At 40.1% G+C, this 17,901-nt stretch overlaps 2 protein-coding genes across 2 annotated transcripts; one reads left to right on the top strand and one right to left on the bottom strand.

The window, feature by feature from the left end:
- The first annotated feature begins 13,394 nt into the window (after window positions 1-13,394).
- LOC115780831 (adenosine receptor A3-like) lies at window positions 13,395-14,905 on the top strand. Its single transcript, XM_030730248.1, has 2 exons — window positions 13,395-13,815; window positions 14,074-14,905. The coding sequence occupies exons 1-2, from the start codon at window positions 13,487-13,489 to the stop codon at window positions 14,720-14,722; spliced, it is 978 nt and encodes a 325-aa protein (XP_030586108.1). The 5' UTR covers window positions 13,395-13,486; the 3' UTR covers window positions 14,723-14,905.
- Window positions 14,906-15,880: 975 nt separating this feature from the next.
- LOC115780895 (uncharacterized) lies at window positions 15,881-17,683 on the bottom strand. Its single transcript, XM_030730316.1, has 6 exons — window positions 17,525-17,683; window positions 17,236-17,384; window positions 17,044-17,117; window positions 16,849-16,941; window positions 16,420-16,518; window positions 15,881-16,175 (listed from the first exon to the last, which is right to left on the bottom strand). The coding sequence occupies exons 1-6, from the start codon at window positions 17,630-17,632 to the stop codon at window positions 16,024-16,026; spliced, it is 675 nt and encodes a 224-aa protein (XP_030586176.1). The 5' UTR covers window positions 17,633-17,683; the 3' UTR covers window positions 15,881-16,023.
- Window positions 17,684-17,901: the final 218 nt, after the last annotated feature.

The following is a 17,901-nucleotide window of genomic DNA, read 5'->3' as shown; positions in this document are numbered from 1 at the left end:
AAGTTACTGCGATTTCTCCTCAGTAATCATCATTCTGCGTTAATAAAAACGAAAATAGGAAAAACAGGAAACGTATATATATATATATATATATATATATATATATATAGAGAGAGAGAGAGAGAGAGCAAACTGCTTTTAGCTCGCTTGATTTGGCTGTATGTGTGTGCAATCTTAGTTACTTTGTTACTTTGCGATTCTTTTTCTGCATTCTAAACGCAAATGACCATTCTGCTCACTTTATAATTTTTCCAGGTTTTTATTCTTCACTAGCTATAAGTTCTATTTAACTTGATTTTTATTTATTTATTTTGGAAAATGGGCCCCTTTTGTGTAAAATGGATTATCAAACAGGGCAGTTTTTGGGCTGCCTTATCCTTACTGTAACCGATCATGTTTCTTCATGATAGTCAGCTTGTCTTGGAAGACTATTCATTTCATAAGGAAGTTAATTTAATGCATGCTGTGTAGATTCTTCAAGGGGAATATGCCACCCTACAAACCAAGAGAGTACCATTTTAAAATAAGTAGCGAATTTTAAAACCAATTATAATCTTTTTCTTAAATTAATAAGTAGTTTTATTGTCTGATCATAGCCTAAAAAGTTATTACTAAGATAATAAAAATAACAACCAATACATTTCTTAACTTCTTATTCAATTCATGGTAGCTTTGTGGGGGCAAGGTATACATGCACTATAATAGCCAAGCTATTAATTATTGTAGGGTCTCTACCTTACAATATATAGTGCCTTGAGGTGACTGTTTGTTGTGATTTTGCACTACATAAATAAAACTGAATTGAATTGAAGCTCCACAACTTGCGCAGGGGCTGTGCAGTTACACTACGGAATATAGTTTAAGTACACTGAATCACAGGCTTTTAAGGTGGCAGTAATTAAACCACTACTTAAAAAGCTATCACAGCTGTCTCAGCTAATTATAGGCCAATCGCCAACCTTCTTTTAATCACAAAAAATCTTGAAAGTGTAATTGCAAAACGCTAAAGCTAACTGATCATCTGCAGAGAAATGGTTTCAGAATTGGTCTCAGTACAGAAACAGCATTAGTGCAGGTTACAAACAATGTTCTTATGGACTTCAATGTCCATAAGAACATTATTTGTAACCTGCACTAATGCTGTTTCTGTGGACTCATCTCCGTGCTTGTCCTACTAGACCTCACTGCAGTGTTCGATACTGTTGACCATAATATTTTATTACAGAGATTAGAGCATGCTGTAGGTGCTGTGCTGCAGTGGTTTGAATCATATCTATCTAATGGATTACAATTTGTTCATGTAAATGGGGAGTCAGGGTTCTGTGCTTGGACCAGTTCTACTTACACTATACATGCTTCCCTTAGGCAGCATTATTAGAAGGCATAGCATACATTTTCATTGTTTTGCAGATGATATTCAGCTTTATCTATTCATGAAGCCAAGTGACATACACCAATTAGTTAAACTGCAGGAATGTCTAAAGACCTGGATTAAATCTCATTTCCTGCTTCTAAATTCAGATAAAATTCAGGTTATTATACCCACAAATCTTAGAAAAATGGTGTCTATCCATCCTGATTCAGAGTGATGCTGAAAAACTAGTTCATGCATTTATTATGTCTAGGCTGGAATATTGTAATTTATTGCTATAAAGTTGTCCTAAAAGCTCCCTGAAAATATTTCATTTGATCCAAAATGCTGCATTTATTGACAGGGACTAGAAAGAGAGAGAGCATATTACTCCCATATTGGCTTCTTTTCATTGGATTTAAAATCCTCCTCCTCATATACAAGGTCTTGGATAATCAGGTCCCATCTTATCTTAAATACCTCATAGTACCATAATCATCCAAATAGAGCACTATGCTCTCAGACTGCAGGATTACTTGTGGTTCCAAGAGTATTTAAAAGTAGAATGGGAGTCAGAGACATTAACTTTAGGCCTGCTTCTGTGGAACCATATAACTTTGTATCTGTCCGGTTGGGATCACTAGAAAATTCAGCCCAAAAGCAGATTGCTTGAGGAAAGAAGTCATTAGTAGATCACAGAAGATGCCACAGTGAATAGCAACAGAAATATGACAGCAAAACGTAGACTACAGCTCTTTAGAAATAAACACTGCACTTGTTCTGGACCCCAACAATTCACCCACGATGTCTGAAGCATGTTGGATAAACAGTTGGTGAGAGGTAAAGAACAGACACAACCATACATTATGATGATATGAATTAACAGTAAAATATTGGTCATCAGTCAACTGTAACATTTATTAGTGATTCTACAGACTTGTTTAAATGCAGTAAAATTGTATTGTATTTTGTAAAAATTCACTGTAACATACTGTCATCATATGCAAGTTTAAAAAATAAATCAATAATCAGCTCCCCTCAGAACTTTAAATCTCAATACTGCACCATTTCAAGTGCATGTGATTGAAGTAAGCAAGCATTTATTATATTGTATCTGTCTGTATTCACCACCAATTAGCCCATGTTTGCCGCATCCACTGGTAGGCAGCACGGGGGTAATACAAATTTGAGAAACAATCTGCTTGTTTCTCAAATGTTTCCATCTCCTCAGCAGTGATGGATGGTCTCCTACCTGTTTAAAACATGACACATTTAAGATGAAAACCTTGGGATGGACTAACTAACACTATATTTAAATTTAAGCACATGCTATTAAACAAATGCTAGATAAAGGCAGGTAAGAAAGTACTGTAATAAATGCGTGCTAGCAGTATTTTAAGTCATTATTTGCACTGGTGACAGAACTCTGGGTAGGTAACCATCAGTCTGGTTTCTCTGGTCAAAATTTAGAATTACCTGCACACCTTGGATTTAGAATGAAATTTTAAACAGTTTTCTTCAGGACAAATTATGGTGATGATTATCCCTTAATTTTTCTTCTTGTGCCATCAGATGTTCAATTTGGTTCATGTAAGCCTGCCAAACTAAATTTGCATTCAATTTTGCTTCTATTTAGTAAATGCTGCTTGTATGTTTGTACCCTAAATAATTATTATGGTTATCATTGTGCCTCTGTAACATCAGTCTACGCCAGGGCTCTTCAACTCCAGGCCTCGAGAGCCCCTGTCCTGCAGGTTTTAGATATACGCCATCATTCCCGTGAGTGGAACCTATTTGCAGACTTTGCATATACATAAATTCTGACTTCATGGGTATTTTTTTTCCCCCAGATTTTTGGCAGTGCATAAAGCACGCATGGTAAAAAGGTAAGAACATTTCAATGTAGACTTTAGTGACTGACACCCAATATTATCTTGCCATGTTGGTGTTATGGCTTCATGCAGTACTGAAAGCTTTATATCTTTACTTCACTTCATTATGCAGTGTACTCTAGAAAGAGTTTTATCCTTTCCTCCACAGGAAAAATATGAATTATGAATGGACAAGGACGTTACTTCCTCTAAAACCTCTTAAGTATTCTTCCTGAGTGCATCACCAACATATCAAGCTGTCTGTTTTACTGAATTTTGCCATTATTGGAAGTATCTGACATATTTTCCTATCACATCTGTGTGTTTCCTTACTGAGAAGCCCAAGATTGTCAGAAGAGCCATCAGTCCTGAAAGTGAAACAATCATGGCACCTCCTTTAAAGAAGCACACCTAGTTCAAAATCTTTGACATCTGTTGGAAAAATAAGAGTTGGGGTTAATATTGGATGATAAATTTATAATATCAGAATTACAGTATGAAAGTATCAGCATCTTAAATCCCCAACTTTGGAATTCCTTGCGTGAATTAATTTGTTACGGAAATAATTCTCCCTGATTTGTTTGCTTCCTCTGCTAAGACTGTTGGACAGGTTATTAATCTGGAATCTGTGGTTTTTAAGTCTGAAAATGAACCGATTCATGATGAAACTGAGATTTTTGAAATTCTGGACATTGTTAAGACTGAGAGCAATGCTCCTGTGAAGCACCCGGCACCCGTTTCAGTTCCATTGGTGGGGGCAGCCGAGGACCGCTCTCTTCAGCACCTGTTCTAGTTTCAGGATTGGGGGTGGCCGAGGGCCCACCTCTGCACCCGTCCCTGCTCCTTGGGTGAGGGGCACCCAGTTCTAGCCTTCACCTTCACAGTCATCTTCAGCCACTTCAGCTTCAGCTACAGCCACTTCAGCTTTAGTATCTGAGCCTGCAGCGTCAGCTTCAGAGCCTTCAGTGTCAGAGTCTTCAGCCTCAACTATTTTGGTTTCTGTGTCTTCAGCTTCAGTCTCCTCAGCTTCAGAGTCTTCAGCTTTGGGGTCTTCACCCTCAGCCACTCATCAGGATCTTCCCCTTCAGCCACAGCCATTTCAGCTTCAGTGTCTTCATTTTCAGAGCTCTCCGCATCAAGAGCCACCCAAAGGTGGGTACAGTACTTAGTGTACTTAAGTAGATTTTTCGGGTATCTGTACTTCCATCCATCCATTCTCTTCCGCTTATCCTTTCCACGGGGGGGGGGGGGGGGGGGGGGGTACACCCTGGACAGGTCGATATCTGTACTTCAGTATTTATTTTTCTGACTACTTTTTACTTTTACGCCCTTCATTTTTACACACATATCTGTACTTTCTACTTTTGCCATTTTCAAAACAGACTCGTTACTTTAGGTTTAACACGTCTCAGAGAAGTTTGCATTTCCAGTCACTGCGCACCCTCAAGCATCAAATGATCTGAGCCTAAATGGAAGAACAAAAATCAGACAATCGGACTGGCATATCCTCCATCTCCAGGGCTTATCACATACCAAGGGATGAAATATGCAAACCTCTCATGGTCCTGGGCCGTTTTGTCAGCGTTTTGTGTTTTTGCTTTATTTTCACTGAGTTATGTTCCCAGTTTGTATTTCTTCTCAGTTCCTGTCTTGTTCTTTATTGATACATTTTGATTTCCTAGTTCCCTTTGTCCCTGTCTCCCCTGCATCTGTGGTTTTGTGTCTGTTTTTTGTCCTTTTGTCATGTCCCTGACCTCCTGTGTTTTCATATTGAGTTTTATTCCCAGTGGTGTGTCTAGTCTGCGTCTCTGTCCCGTGTCTATTTCCCCGTCCTCTGTGATCCCTCTGCTGTGTGTCACCTTGCCTGTTGGTTTTTTTTTGTGTTTAGTTCTGGCTCCATCATAGCACTGTTCACTTGTCCTTTCTCAATTAGCAGGCCTTTAGTTAAGTTTGCTTATGAGTCCTGCATTTTTGGAGTCTGCCCTCTCCTGCCACACAGCCCACCATGACACAAACCCATATGATTTATGTATCATTTATAGCGCTATAATTAGGGGTTACAGTGGACCACAAGTTGTGCTTGCGGGGCATAAACATCTTAGCTAGCGCTACTGAAGAGGAGTGAGCATAAGGGGATTAACATGTGGCAGATAATTTTAAATGCAACGTTTCTAAATGCTCAACAAATATCAGCAAACAAAAGAAGTGCCTGCAGTTTGTCACAGTGTGTCAGCTAGCTTAAAGAACAGCTGCTGCATTTCCAGGGAGAGAAAAGTGAGCGAGAATTTCACTCAGAGATAATTTACTGTGATTCTTCTCCCCATGCAGAGCCACTACAACCGATCTTAGGGTTCCTCCACCTTCTAAATCCCACTTTAACCCATGAGTATCCTCATGTTTGTGTTTAGGTGTGGAGGCACAGTGACCCTCTACTATGGAGGACACAGAGAATAGAGCTGTGTTTAAATTTCCTTTCACAGTTTGTGTCCTATGTAACAGATTTAAGCTGAGTACATTCATTAGAATTACAATATAGACTGGAATAACATTTGTATTCCCACGTATTATTTTATATTATTACAATAATATATAATGAGGTTCAGTTAGCTGTACACTAAAATAGTTAGAAACATCCTCCAAAGAGTTACTTTTACTTTCTTACTTTGAGTACATTTCAGAGCCTGTACTTTTTTACTTTTACTTAAGCAAAGAAGTTGAACCAGTGCTTCAACTGTTACCAAAGTATTTTTTTAACACAAGTACTAGCACTTCTACTTAAGTACAGAATGTCAGTACTTTTGCCACCTCTGGAGCCGTCAGCTTCACCATCTACAACTTGTTTGCCACCTGAATCACCCGCACAGCAGCCCCAGTCATCGGAGGAGATGGCTGCGTGCCCTGTAGAGTATCTTGAGTCTTTCGAGTATCCTGAGGAGTACCCCCAGTTGCTGGAGGAGATGCCTGCTGAATATCCTGAGTCTCTGGCCCTGCACATGGCCTTTCATGTTTCTTCGTCATTGCGGCTGGGATCGGGGCAGAACTCCTGTTCTGCTTCGTTACCACCAGAAGCTCCTGCGGCTGACCCCCCAAGTATCTTTGTCACCGTCGCTGGTCCCACGGCTGTCCCCCTGAGTGTTTTCATTGCCAATGATGGGAGGGTGGCCAGCCTCCTGAACTGTTTTATTTCCTTGGAGGTCCCTGGCCTCTGGGCCTGGTCTCTTGACCGGGAGACCCCTGAACTGTGTTACCACCGTTATGATTTTTCTTTCAAACCCTTGGACTGGTTTGGACCCTTGTATGGCCTCGCATTCTGGGTTATGATTTGAACTGTTTTTCCAGCCTTGTGCTGCCACTTTTTGTTTCCTTCCTTGGTTGGGCTGATTTGTTTTTTGGACTATGTTGCTCTTTTTTTTTGTTTTTGTCTCTTGATTATTATCCATTTTGAGAATGGCCATTACAGTGAGAGAGAATGAACTTGGAGAGGGTCATTAACTTACATTGTAAAAGTTTGACAGTGACTGAACGAAGCAGACACAAAGAGATCCAAAATTAAACTCCAGTGACTTCAGTGCATCCACAAAAACTCTTACCTTTGCTGTCAACAGCAAATATGGTGCTGTTCTCATAGAGAAATGCAGTAGTATGATTTTGACACTGTCCATACCTGATTTAGTAAAAAAAAGAAAAAAAAAAAAGAAGGATTCAGTCAATGAAAAGAACAACTATAAATGACATGGTGATATAAGAAGCACAAATGATTTAAATAAACACCCAGGTAAACATGTAATCAGCAATTATGAGTAAAAAGATTATTTACATTTGGTAGAAAAATTTGGCTTTGTAGAGGTTTGGTTGTTCCATTGCTGTAATGTCCACGTGGATACTTAGAGGTAGGACACCCACTGCTGTAGCCCAACAGTTATTTGAGGACACGGCAATAACGTACCATCTCCCAGTTAACTGAAATTACAAATGTTTTTGTTTGTTTATTTGCTGCTTTAGTACTTTTTAGCTTTGCAAATGTTTGGCAATAATCAGAAACATTTAACACTATTCCTGAAATAAAAATGTTGCACAAATAGATCCTTTAGGTTCAGTTTAGTTCTATACTAATGAAGTTTTAAAACTCTATAAAGGTGAAAAGATACTCACATCTTGATCACTGACCGCTGTCTTTAGAAACTTCTCACAGGCCACTGTTGCAGGCTGACACACTGAGATGAAACTCAACAGAAAAACAACAACACACAAACATTTCATCTTGGCTCTGCATGAAATTATTTCTGCTGCCCTTTTGGTCTCTTTCAGGTTTATAATGGATTTACTGACCAGTTAGATTCTGCCACATTCACCCACCCCCTTTGAAGTGGATGCAAATAAAGTGAATGACCTCAAACGCCATCATTTCCAGTAAGCTTCAGGTTTCATGTGAGTCAAAACTGGAACGGCGTGAGAAGGCTGTTATGCTTTTTCTATGTTTTGCTGTTATACAAGGGTCAGTGTGTCTACAAATAAGTTCAGGGTTAAAATTTCAAGATCTTATTGATTGAACCCAATACATGTTTATGTACACACTGATGAGATTGTATAGAATAGAATAGAATAGAATAGAATAGAATAGAATAGAATAGAATAGAATGCCTTTATTGTCTGGGAAACTGGGGTGCCTCTCTGCCTCCACTGGGCACCGTGGCACTAGGTTGACAGCAGAGTCCAACTCGCACTGCACTGCTTGATGACTGAAGCTCACTGGATGAGGGGAGGGATTAGGCAGCTTGCATGGACAATACTGAGGGCAGGGTCTCCTGGAGAGGCTGTCTGCGTTGCCGTGCAGCCGACCTGGGCGGTGGATAATCTCCAAGTTATATTCACTGAGTCTCTCAAGCCACCTGGCAAGGTGCCCCTCAGGCTCCTTCATCTTGGTCAACCACCGAAGACTGCTGTGGTCCGTACGAACAACAAAAGGCCGCCCCAGGAGGTACTGCCGGAAGTGTGACGTGAACACCACCATGGCTAGCAGCTCTCACCTTGTGGTACAGTAGTTCTGTTCAGTCTTAGACAGCTTGTGGCTACCATATGTTAGGACGTGTTATCTCCCCTACTGGATTTGGGAGAGCACAGCGCCGATGCCCACGTTACTTGCATCAGTGTCCAGTATCAGGTTGCCCTGGTCGAGTGGGTAGCCCAAGACCGGTGCAGTGGTCAGCAGATACTTGAGTTTTTCAAACGCCGCCTGGCATTGTTTAGTCCATTGAAACCATGCATAGTTCTTGGCCAAGGCATGGAGGGGTTCAGCTATGGTGGCAAAATCTTTCACAAACCGCTGATAGTAGGATGCGAGGCCAATGAAGTGGCAGAGCTCCTGAACTGATGTGGGTGTTGGCCACTCCAGCACTTTATGAATTTTACTGGGGTCAGTGGCCACACCATCCTCTGATACAATGTGACCCAGGTAGGCAACCTGGTGGTGGAAAAGGCAGCATTTTGCAGGCTTCAGTTTCAGGTTAGCTTGGCGGAGCCTGGCGAAAACTTGGTCCAGCCGCTCCAGCATCTCTGGTACGTCTCTGCTCAGCACAATGATATGGTCCAGATAGACCAGGCATGTTTCCCATTGCACGCCAGCCAGAACACGGTCCATGAGTCGCTGGAACGTTGCTGGAACATTACACAGTCCAAAGGACATAACATTCCATACGAAAAGTTCATTTCAGGTACAGAAGGCTCCTGCTTTACGAGCTCTTGGGGTTAGTTCAACTTGCCAGTAGCCAGATGCAAAGTCTAGTGTGCTGAACCACCTGGCAGTGGAGACGGTGTCCAACGTGTCTTGGATGCGGGGCAGTGGGTACGCATCTTTGATAGTGCAGTCATTCAGGGCCCTATAGTCTATGCAGAGGCAATATGTTCCATCCTTTTTACGTACCATCACTATGCGTGATGCCCAGCTACTGTGGCTGCTGCGGGCTAGGCCTACCTCCAAGCTCTGTTGAATCTGTTGGTCAGCAGTCTGTTGTTTATCCCCTGCCATCCTGCGTGGTGGCTGCTTGACTGGGACACCAGGTCGTGTTATAATGTCATGCTGCACCAAGGTTGCTGGGGTCCGTGGAGAACACGCTGCCATAAGTTGACAGCAGCTGTGCTAGCTGGAGCTGCTCCCCTGCATTAAGCTCAGCAGAACTCTGGACATAGAGTTCCTGTAGATGCTGGGGAACAACGGGGATGCTGCCTGCAGTCAGTTCAGGCTGGGCCATGGTTGTTTGAGGCAGAACTTGGGCCGGCTGAAGGATCCAGGTAATGGCCCCCCTCTTAATTGTTATGGCAGAGTTAACAGGATTAAAGATGCGGATGGGCACGACTTTACAGGACTGGGCCTTAAGGGGGGAACTTTCTCTCTATGATCATAGTCATCTTCGCTCTCGGATGAAGGTTGATGGCACAAACTGGAGGGTGGCCGTATCCATAACTTGGGCTGAATACATTTGGTGGCAGAGTCCTTTAATTGTAGAGTCTTGTCTGGTGGGTCACAACTGGGTGCCTGCGGTCCAGTGCAGGTTGGACAAGGGGATCTTGGTGTACTGGAGAAAACGGGTTGGAGTGGGGGGTTATAAAAGTAACAGTAGGTGACAATGCTGCATACTGTTGACTCTGTACCAGACTCGGATAGCTTTATGGACATTTTTGTTGGAGGAGACGCAGACGGGGAAAGCGCGCCGGTGCGCTAGCGCGCTAGTGAAACAACGAGGATCTCGAACTGCGCTTCCATCAATACACTTGGCGAACCTCTGCTCTCTAAACAACAAAATGGATGAGCTGCTTGTCTTTAACAAAATTAAAAGAGACTTTGGACATTCCGCTGCACTTTACTTTACTGAAACTTGGCTCAGCGAATCCGTCCCTGACAGTGGATTACTTCTGCTGAGCTTTTGTTTACACAGAGCGGATCACGTAACAGGACTCTCAGGCAAAATTAAAGGTGGTGGAATATGTTTTTACATCAATGAAAACTACGCTGTAATTAAAGATGCCTACCGCTCTGTGCCCCGTGCAGCTCTGGGACATTCCGATCACTGCTTGGTTCATCTTGTTCCAACAGACAGAAACTAAAATCAGCTAAGCCTATGGTTAAAACCGTGAAGAAATGGACCAGCGAGGCAAAGCAGGAACTACCGGACTGTTTTGACTGTACTGATTGGAGTATTTTTGAGACCGCAACCAATTGTCTGGATGAACTCGCTGACACTGTGACATCGTACATTAGCTTTTGTGAGGACGTTTGTGTGCCCACCAAAACCTTCCTCAAATACAACAATGATAAACCATGGTTTACAGCCAGATTAAGGAAACTTCATTAAGCAAAGGAGGATGCCTACAGAAGTGGGGACAAATCCATGTTTTCAGCCAACGACTCTACATCAGTATGGAGAAGCCTGCAAGAGATAACCAACTACAGGAGATCACCCAACTCTACCGAGGCTAACAAAGAACTGGCTGACGACCTTAATGTTTTCTATTGTAGGTTTGAGAAGGACACATTCACACACACCCTTCAACCCTGCACATCAACAGCCCATATCACACCTTCAGCTATCACCACATATTCCCCCACAAAAAACCAGGAAGGCCCCAGGCCCAGATGGAGTCTCACTGTCATGTCTGGTGATCAGGGGGCCCTATGCAGCCGCATATGCCTCGGGCCGGCTCTGTGCCAACTTAGCGGCTTTTCAGACCCCCGTGGCTACTTTTTTTTTTTTTTCCAAAAAGCGACTAGCGACAGTGAAATCTTCCGCTGTCTCCATGTTTTGAGTACATAAAGCCTTCTTACTGTGTCCCTTCGTACACTTTGGCATCGCCCAGACCTCACTTCGACTCCACTCTCGAACCTTCAACCCCCAAACCTCACTTACACACCGAGCCTGCCTACCCACTCCCTCTGCCCTCATCCCCGGCCCTCGCTTTGGCCTTTATCAACCTTTGAGACAGGCGACAGCGAGTTTTCTTACACAAGTTGACAACAGTGGCCCAGATAAAGGAGGAGGGTTGAACGTAGCTAGCAGTCGCACCCCACAGTGTTTTCTTTAAATTTGATATTCTAACATTAAACAATATGAGACAAAATTGATCTATGTAATGTGGGTCTAGGCAAAGCATTAAAGTTATTAAGTCATTTCATAAAGTTTATTTGTAGTTATAAACATATTTATGGTGGGTTTTTCTACACTATTTGTCTCTCCAAGTATGTTTTTCCTCTCTCCTACAGCCTCGATTGCAACTACATGCAAATGACCAATTATGCAAATTAGGCGATGACATCACATAGCAACTTGCATTTTCAGCTGTGGAAAATTTCTCTATTTTTAAATACAAAACTTGACAGGTATGGCCCACACACACATTACTACAAACCACAGCAAGATTGTGTGTGTATATGTATATGCAGGGGTGCAGCTATATACTTTCTGAGGTGTATGCGGACACATTTTTATTTCTTATATTCTATCTATCTTATTTTTCTCTCTTTTTTTTCTTTCCTCTCTTCTTATACTCCTTCCTTCCTGCCTGTCAGACCTGGCATGAATAAATAAAATAAAAATAAAACTACAATCATTAACAAAAATAGGCTATAGAAAACCAGTAGAGCTGTTCTTATAAAAGCAAATATGTTTGGTATAACAGTGCATTCGGATCATCATTCTGATGGCAAAAACTGCCAGACAGGTTTAAAAAAATGATGAATGAATGAATACTTTTTTTTTTGGTGTGTGTGTGTGTGTAAAAGTGCATTAAGCATGTTAATACATTTATTAACCATCCTCCTATTTCATAATGTACAGCAGCTGTATGTGCTCTACTGTAGTTTTTTTTTTTTTACCTCTGTATATTCTCACTCTATAACAGAGATTAAAAAATAGGAAGAGCTTTAACTCCTTTCAGAAACACTGTGACTGTGCGTCATACTCCAGATTTAGTAAAACTTGCTCTATGCAGCACTCTGTGAAGTCTTGTGAAAACCTCAGTTCACCCCATGATTCAGTGGTATGTAGAACCACTTTTAGCAGTAGTTTGTTGAGGTTTGTGGGCATTCATTTAGGCACAGCTCTCTTGAATCATGAATCTGCCACCACTGAACTTGACATTTGTTATGTGCTTATTTACTGTGAATGTTTTTCACTAAATGTAGAACTGCATCATGGCCAAACAGCTCTACTTTGCTCTCATCTGTACAGAGGACATTGTTCTAGAATTCTTTTGTGGTCATTTGTTCAGATGCAACATTGCAAACCTAAGCTTGCTCCTGTCAACCCTTCCAAACAAGCCATACTTGTTCCATCTTCTTCTGTTTTATTGTGTTTAGTTTATTTCACAGGACTGCATAGAATACTATGCATATTTTCTTTTTCACATGACTTTATGTATCATTGCGATTTTTTTTTTTTTTTTGCCCTCACAGGCCCTCACACCTACATCAGAGTTCCATTTGAAGATGAGATCTGCAAATTTCAACTCATTAAGCTGCATACATTGGGGCTGCTAACCAGGATTTCCTGCTTTAAAAAGCCCTTATATGTAGGATATCTGCATATGCAGTCCACACAATACAAACACAATATTGTGCAAAGTATACTGTAATTTTGAAAAACAAATAAAAATATTCTTGTAAATGCAGTGATTGCATGTTTAAGTTCCAAACAATCCAACTATATAGGAATCATATATCATACTCAGTCAGTACTGGTGTAGATGAATTCTTATAGCAGATGAAATAGCATCCCATTTCATCTGCTATAAGAATTCATCTACACCTGTACTGACAGAGTCTTTAGCAACAAATAGTAACCTAAGTCAGAGGAAATAGATTTCACAATAACACTCTGCTTACTAGAATTGGCAGTATAATATATGATCTGCAAAAACACATAACTGGGTGCAAACTTCTACCTCATTTGGTGCACATGTGCTTGTTTGGGGGGAAATAGCTGAGGTATATGTTTATTCAGGATGTGTTTTTTGTGGTTTCTGTGTTACCTTGATAGCTTGTTGTTTCATGGAAACGCACTGCAACCACCAGTGGTTTCCGGGTTTTTTTTGTTTTTTTTTTTTATTTTTGTCAGACTTGTAGATACAGTACATGCATACTTATTTGTATGTGTTATTACAAAAAAAATGCAAAGAGCTTAAGGACTTCCTTGAATGATAGGCACATACATAGCACATTCAGACTCACACTCACTCTCAAATGTACCTCGCCTAACTTACAAACATCAGCACAATGAATTTGGGAGAGGTTATTTACACCTTGGTGGAAGTGCTCATTGCACTTAGTTGCTGTCTGGGTAACATGTTGGTCATTTTGGCACTTTGGACCACTAAAATCATTCAACAGCCGACTTTCTGTCTTATTGGATCTCTGGCTTTGGCTGATTTTCTGGTTGGCTGTGTCGCCATACCGTTGGCTGTGGTGGTGGACGGACGAGTGAAGACTTCATTCAACACCTGTCTCTTCATCAGCTGTGTGGTCATCTTGTTCACGCTTGTGTCAGTTCTGTCTCTGTTGGCCATTGCTCTTGACCGTTTCCTCCGGGTGTATATCCCTCTCAGGTAAGAGTTTTTATACACAGTATGAATTTATAAGACGAGGGTAAAATAACCAAAATTACCCATAACTGAACAGTAGAAGTAGTAATTAATGGGATTTATGCTTTAGATGGTTTATCGACCATTTTTATTGCTTGCACTTCACTAACAGGTTTTTAAAATTCATGTTATGCTGTTTTGAATTCATTTTTGTGGCACTTGAAAAAACAAGCTGATGACTCCAATTACTGTTTTTTTTTTTATTGTTTTCTTTTTTAATAGGTACAAAAGGATCGTGACACAGGGACACTCCTGTTTTGTCGTAGCAGCATGTTGGCTTATTGCAATCCCTCTCAGCTTTACTCCCATGCTTGGGTGGTACAACCATGAAACCTTGTCTAATTCAGTAAACTCTACAATTATCTGCCGGTTCATAGCTGTAATTCCCATGTCATACCTGGTTTATTTCAGTTTTTTTCTTCTGAACCTGACACCTCTGTTGGTAATGACTGCTTTGTACAGCTATGTTTTCGGCACTATCAGAGGAAACCTTCGAGAGAAACCAGGCAGCGGTGCCCAAAAGCAGTCTCAGAAATACCTAAGGAAAGAGCAAAAGCTGGCAGGATCTCTAGCTCTGGTCTTGGCCCTGTTTGCCCTGTCCTGGCTGCCTCTGCACATAATGAACTGTATTGTTTATTTTGATGAAAAGACTGATATACCTGTAATAGTTTTGTATGCTGGGATCCTACTCTCTCATGCTAACTCAGCTGTCAATCCAGTTGTGTATGCATTCAAAATACAAAAAATCAAGAGGGCATTTCTGAAGATTCGGAGACAGTGTGTTTCATGTGCTGCAGAAAATCAAGACTCTCAGACAAGCCAGACGACAGACAACAAATCCAGCAGCCACATAATGGCAAATAATGACTGAAGGCAGATTTCTTGGTGTTCTTGCTTTTTTGTTCTGATTACACTTTTGACTCATGCCTATACAGGCTCAATGCATAAAATTGTGCATTGAGCCTGTAGAGATTAACACATTGTCATTGACTGGTCGTGTATTTTATGCAGCTATTTTGTTCAGTTTAACCTTTGTTGATGACTGTTATTTGGACAGTGTGTAGCAAATTTATAAGTTCTTTGTGTGAAAGCTGAATGTTTTGTTTTATTCTCTTTTAAAATATCTATACCGTATGCTTCATTTAGGTTTTCTTTTCTTCAAGCTTAGTTCAGTTATATTCTCTGTATAATATTTATCTGTGTATTGAAGACGCAAGATCATTATTCACATCTGAATCTAATTAAAAAGTAAAACAAGTGTATGTTCTAAAAATTTGTGTTCTATTAACAGCATAGTTTCAAATCTTTCAAGAGAAAATGAGATCATCTGTCAGACAAGTGCAACTCTGGTACTCTGTCTCAGAGCTGAACTGTGTAATGGTATTATGACAAAAAAAAAAATGCTTGTTTGTCCAGCTAAATCCCCAATGCAACTATGCAGGTTATTATATTGTGCATGTGATACAGAGATGTATATTTATGTATGTCCTCCAAAAGGGCTTTAAGTTACTGCGTGTAGACCATTTATGTGATTTATCCCATTTAGTGTTGCTTATTCTTCCATTTAAGTCCATATCACCCTTACATTTAAGTCTTCATGTTAATCTTAAAACACTTAAAACAACATTTGCTAACAGTCTTCTGAGAGTTTGATGCAGCAGTTTCCAGCAAAGTGAAACTTAAAATGAGAATTTTTGGTAAATACTTTATATGACATTTTAGTTCAAAAAAAAAAAAAAAAAGGGGGAAATGTACCAAGCTCTGACCCAAAATGGGGTACATATGAATCTGTGATTGATTTTTACCATTGCACCTCAAATGATTATGGTAAGCATAATACCTGCTTTGCACTAGTGTCATATAATACTACATAACACTCTCATCTGCATACACAGCCTCATAGAACCACTACCATGGCTGTAGCCTCACAAACTTGTAGGATAAATTGAAAAGAAATTGTAGACACACATGGCTGCACACATTTTTTTTTTTTTTTTATAATTTTTTATTTATGTAATTCATACATACACTTCAGAAAGAAGAGAATTGGTACCTGTGGCTTTATTCACAATTGAGTTAATTCATATAAACGTTTAAAGTCTTATATTGTAGATCATAAAAAAGAAGCTCAGAATCACATTGGTCATTTACTTCTTAAAAGAAAGGGGAGAATTAAAAGGAAACCATTTGCCACACATTCACACATTTGGATATGATATGATAAGTGTTTGTCACCCTTTCAAGCATCTTCTGAAAGAAACTCTGAAGCACTTGGATGATTTCATCCTCATCTATATCTTCAAGTGACGCACAGCTTCTATAGTCTGTACATGGAATTTAGAAAAGGACATGATGCTGACAATAAATATTAAAAACTTAACAGCTTTTTCTTACGTATGGAGCACTTTATAAAAGGCCTGTGAGAAATTTGATAATGCCACGGTATACCATGGTAAAATCATGGTGCTGGAGTTAGCACAAAGCACAAAAGCACATTTTAATATGGGATCACAGCATTGTTGTTTTTATCTGTGCTATCTGATTTTCTGATCGCAGTAAAAGGCTTACCGTGATCGGTGTTGAGGATCTCTGGTTTGGACCAGCCCAGACACTCTGCCTGCATCTCAAACTCCTTCAGCTCAGTAGCAGTAACAGCTGGGCGTTTACCTGGTGATGCAGTGAAGCACCTGTGATTAAAGGCTTGTGATAATATGCTGAATTCTTGCATTTCTTGCAACATGCTTCAAAGTTAATTTGAAATCATTAAAAGATCCAATTTTCACTGTATTATATTGTTAACCATGCACACACATAGAGATCTTTATTTCTGATATTCATTTTACTTTTTGGTTAACTCCAAAAGGAAATGACAAAAAAAAAAAAAACTTTACCCTCTCAAAGACCCTGTGTGTAATTGTCCTGCAGTGAGGTCAGAGGTCACAATTCATTTTTAATGTAATTACATATTTCCTTATTCTGACTCCCTGTTCTGCTTACTCAAGAGTAAAAGAGTGTTCATTTCCTCTTTGACAACGACGCAGTCAGGACAACTAGTTTGCAGCATTGCATCTGGGTCCTCAGCTGGGGTATCTGTTGAAAACATGGAAGTGGTTTAGATGGAAGTAATATATTAAATGCTTATTGAGCTAGAGCCTGTAATCACAGTTTAAAAAAAAAAAAAAGAACTCTTACTATCACTATTGACCTCAACGAGGCTGCTGTTTGCATAGACAAATGATGTGTTTGCATTGAAGCAAACTCCATGCCTGCAACGTTAATCATTGGAGATTTAGCACCTGAAAGAACAGCTGAGGAAATGTTCATTTCATTGTTAATGGTTAATGTTCTCAATTACACTTAATTACAAGTAAAAGCATTACTTACATTTTACCATATGTAACTTCACTGTAGTGGTTTGGCGTGTCCTTAGAAATTACATCCATTGAGACGCTTGGCCAAAGTAAAGCATTAACAAACGCTGAAACCAAACAGACCTCTGAGGACATAGCTATAAAGTACCACCTCCCAGTCATCTGAAATAAAATATTATTTTATTTTATTTGTTAATTTATTATGAATTTATTACATTGGCATTTCAGATTTTTTTTCTTTTTTTTTTTTGAGTTTTAAATATTTTCTGACAAATTTGATCAAAACAAATGTGGAGACTTACATCTGGATCTCGGTCTAATGGCTTCACCAACTTCTCACAGGCCAGCGATGCAGGCTGGCACACTGAGACGAGACTCAGCAAAACAAGGGCAGCACATAAAGTCTTCATCCTTGCAGATATGATCTGTTTCTAATGCCTCTTTGTTGGTATCAGGTCTTTTTTTATATTGACATCACTGACCAATTACTTTTCTGCTTCATCTACCCACCCCTGTCTGAGTGGCTACAGAACAGATAACCATATGTTAACCTCATGTTATCTGACCAAGCTGTGATGTTTTCTCATCGCAAATGATGTTACTCAGGCTTGCAGCAGAACTTAATAGTACACTGACATGTTGTGTTCATGTTCAAAATGTGTTAAATGAATAAAGTGCT

Source organism: Archocentrus centrarchus, chromosome 5 (assembly GCF_007364275.1).
Source record: "Archocentrus centrarchus isolate MPI-CPG fArcCen1 chromosome 5, fArcCen1, whole genome shotgun sequence".
In the NCBI taxonomy this organism is placed as follows: Eukaryota; Metazoa; Chordata; class Actinopteri; order Cichliformes; family Cichlidae; genus Archocentrus; species Archocentrus centrarchus.
Note: the sequence above shows the minus strand (reverse complement) of the source record. Positions and strands in the feature narration are given on the sequence as shown.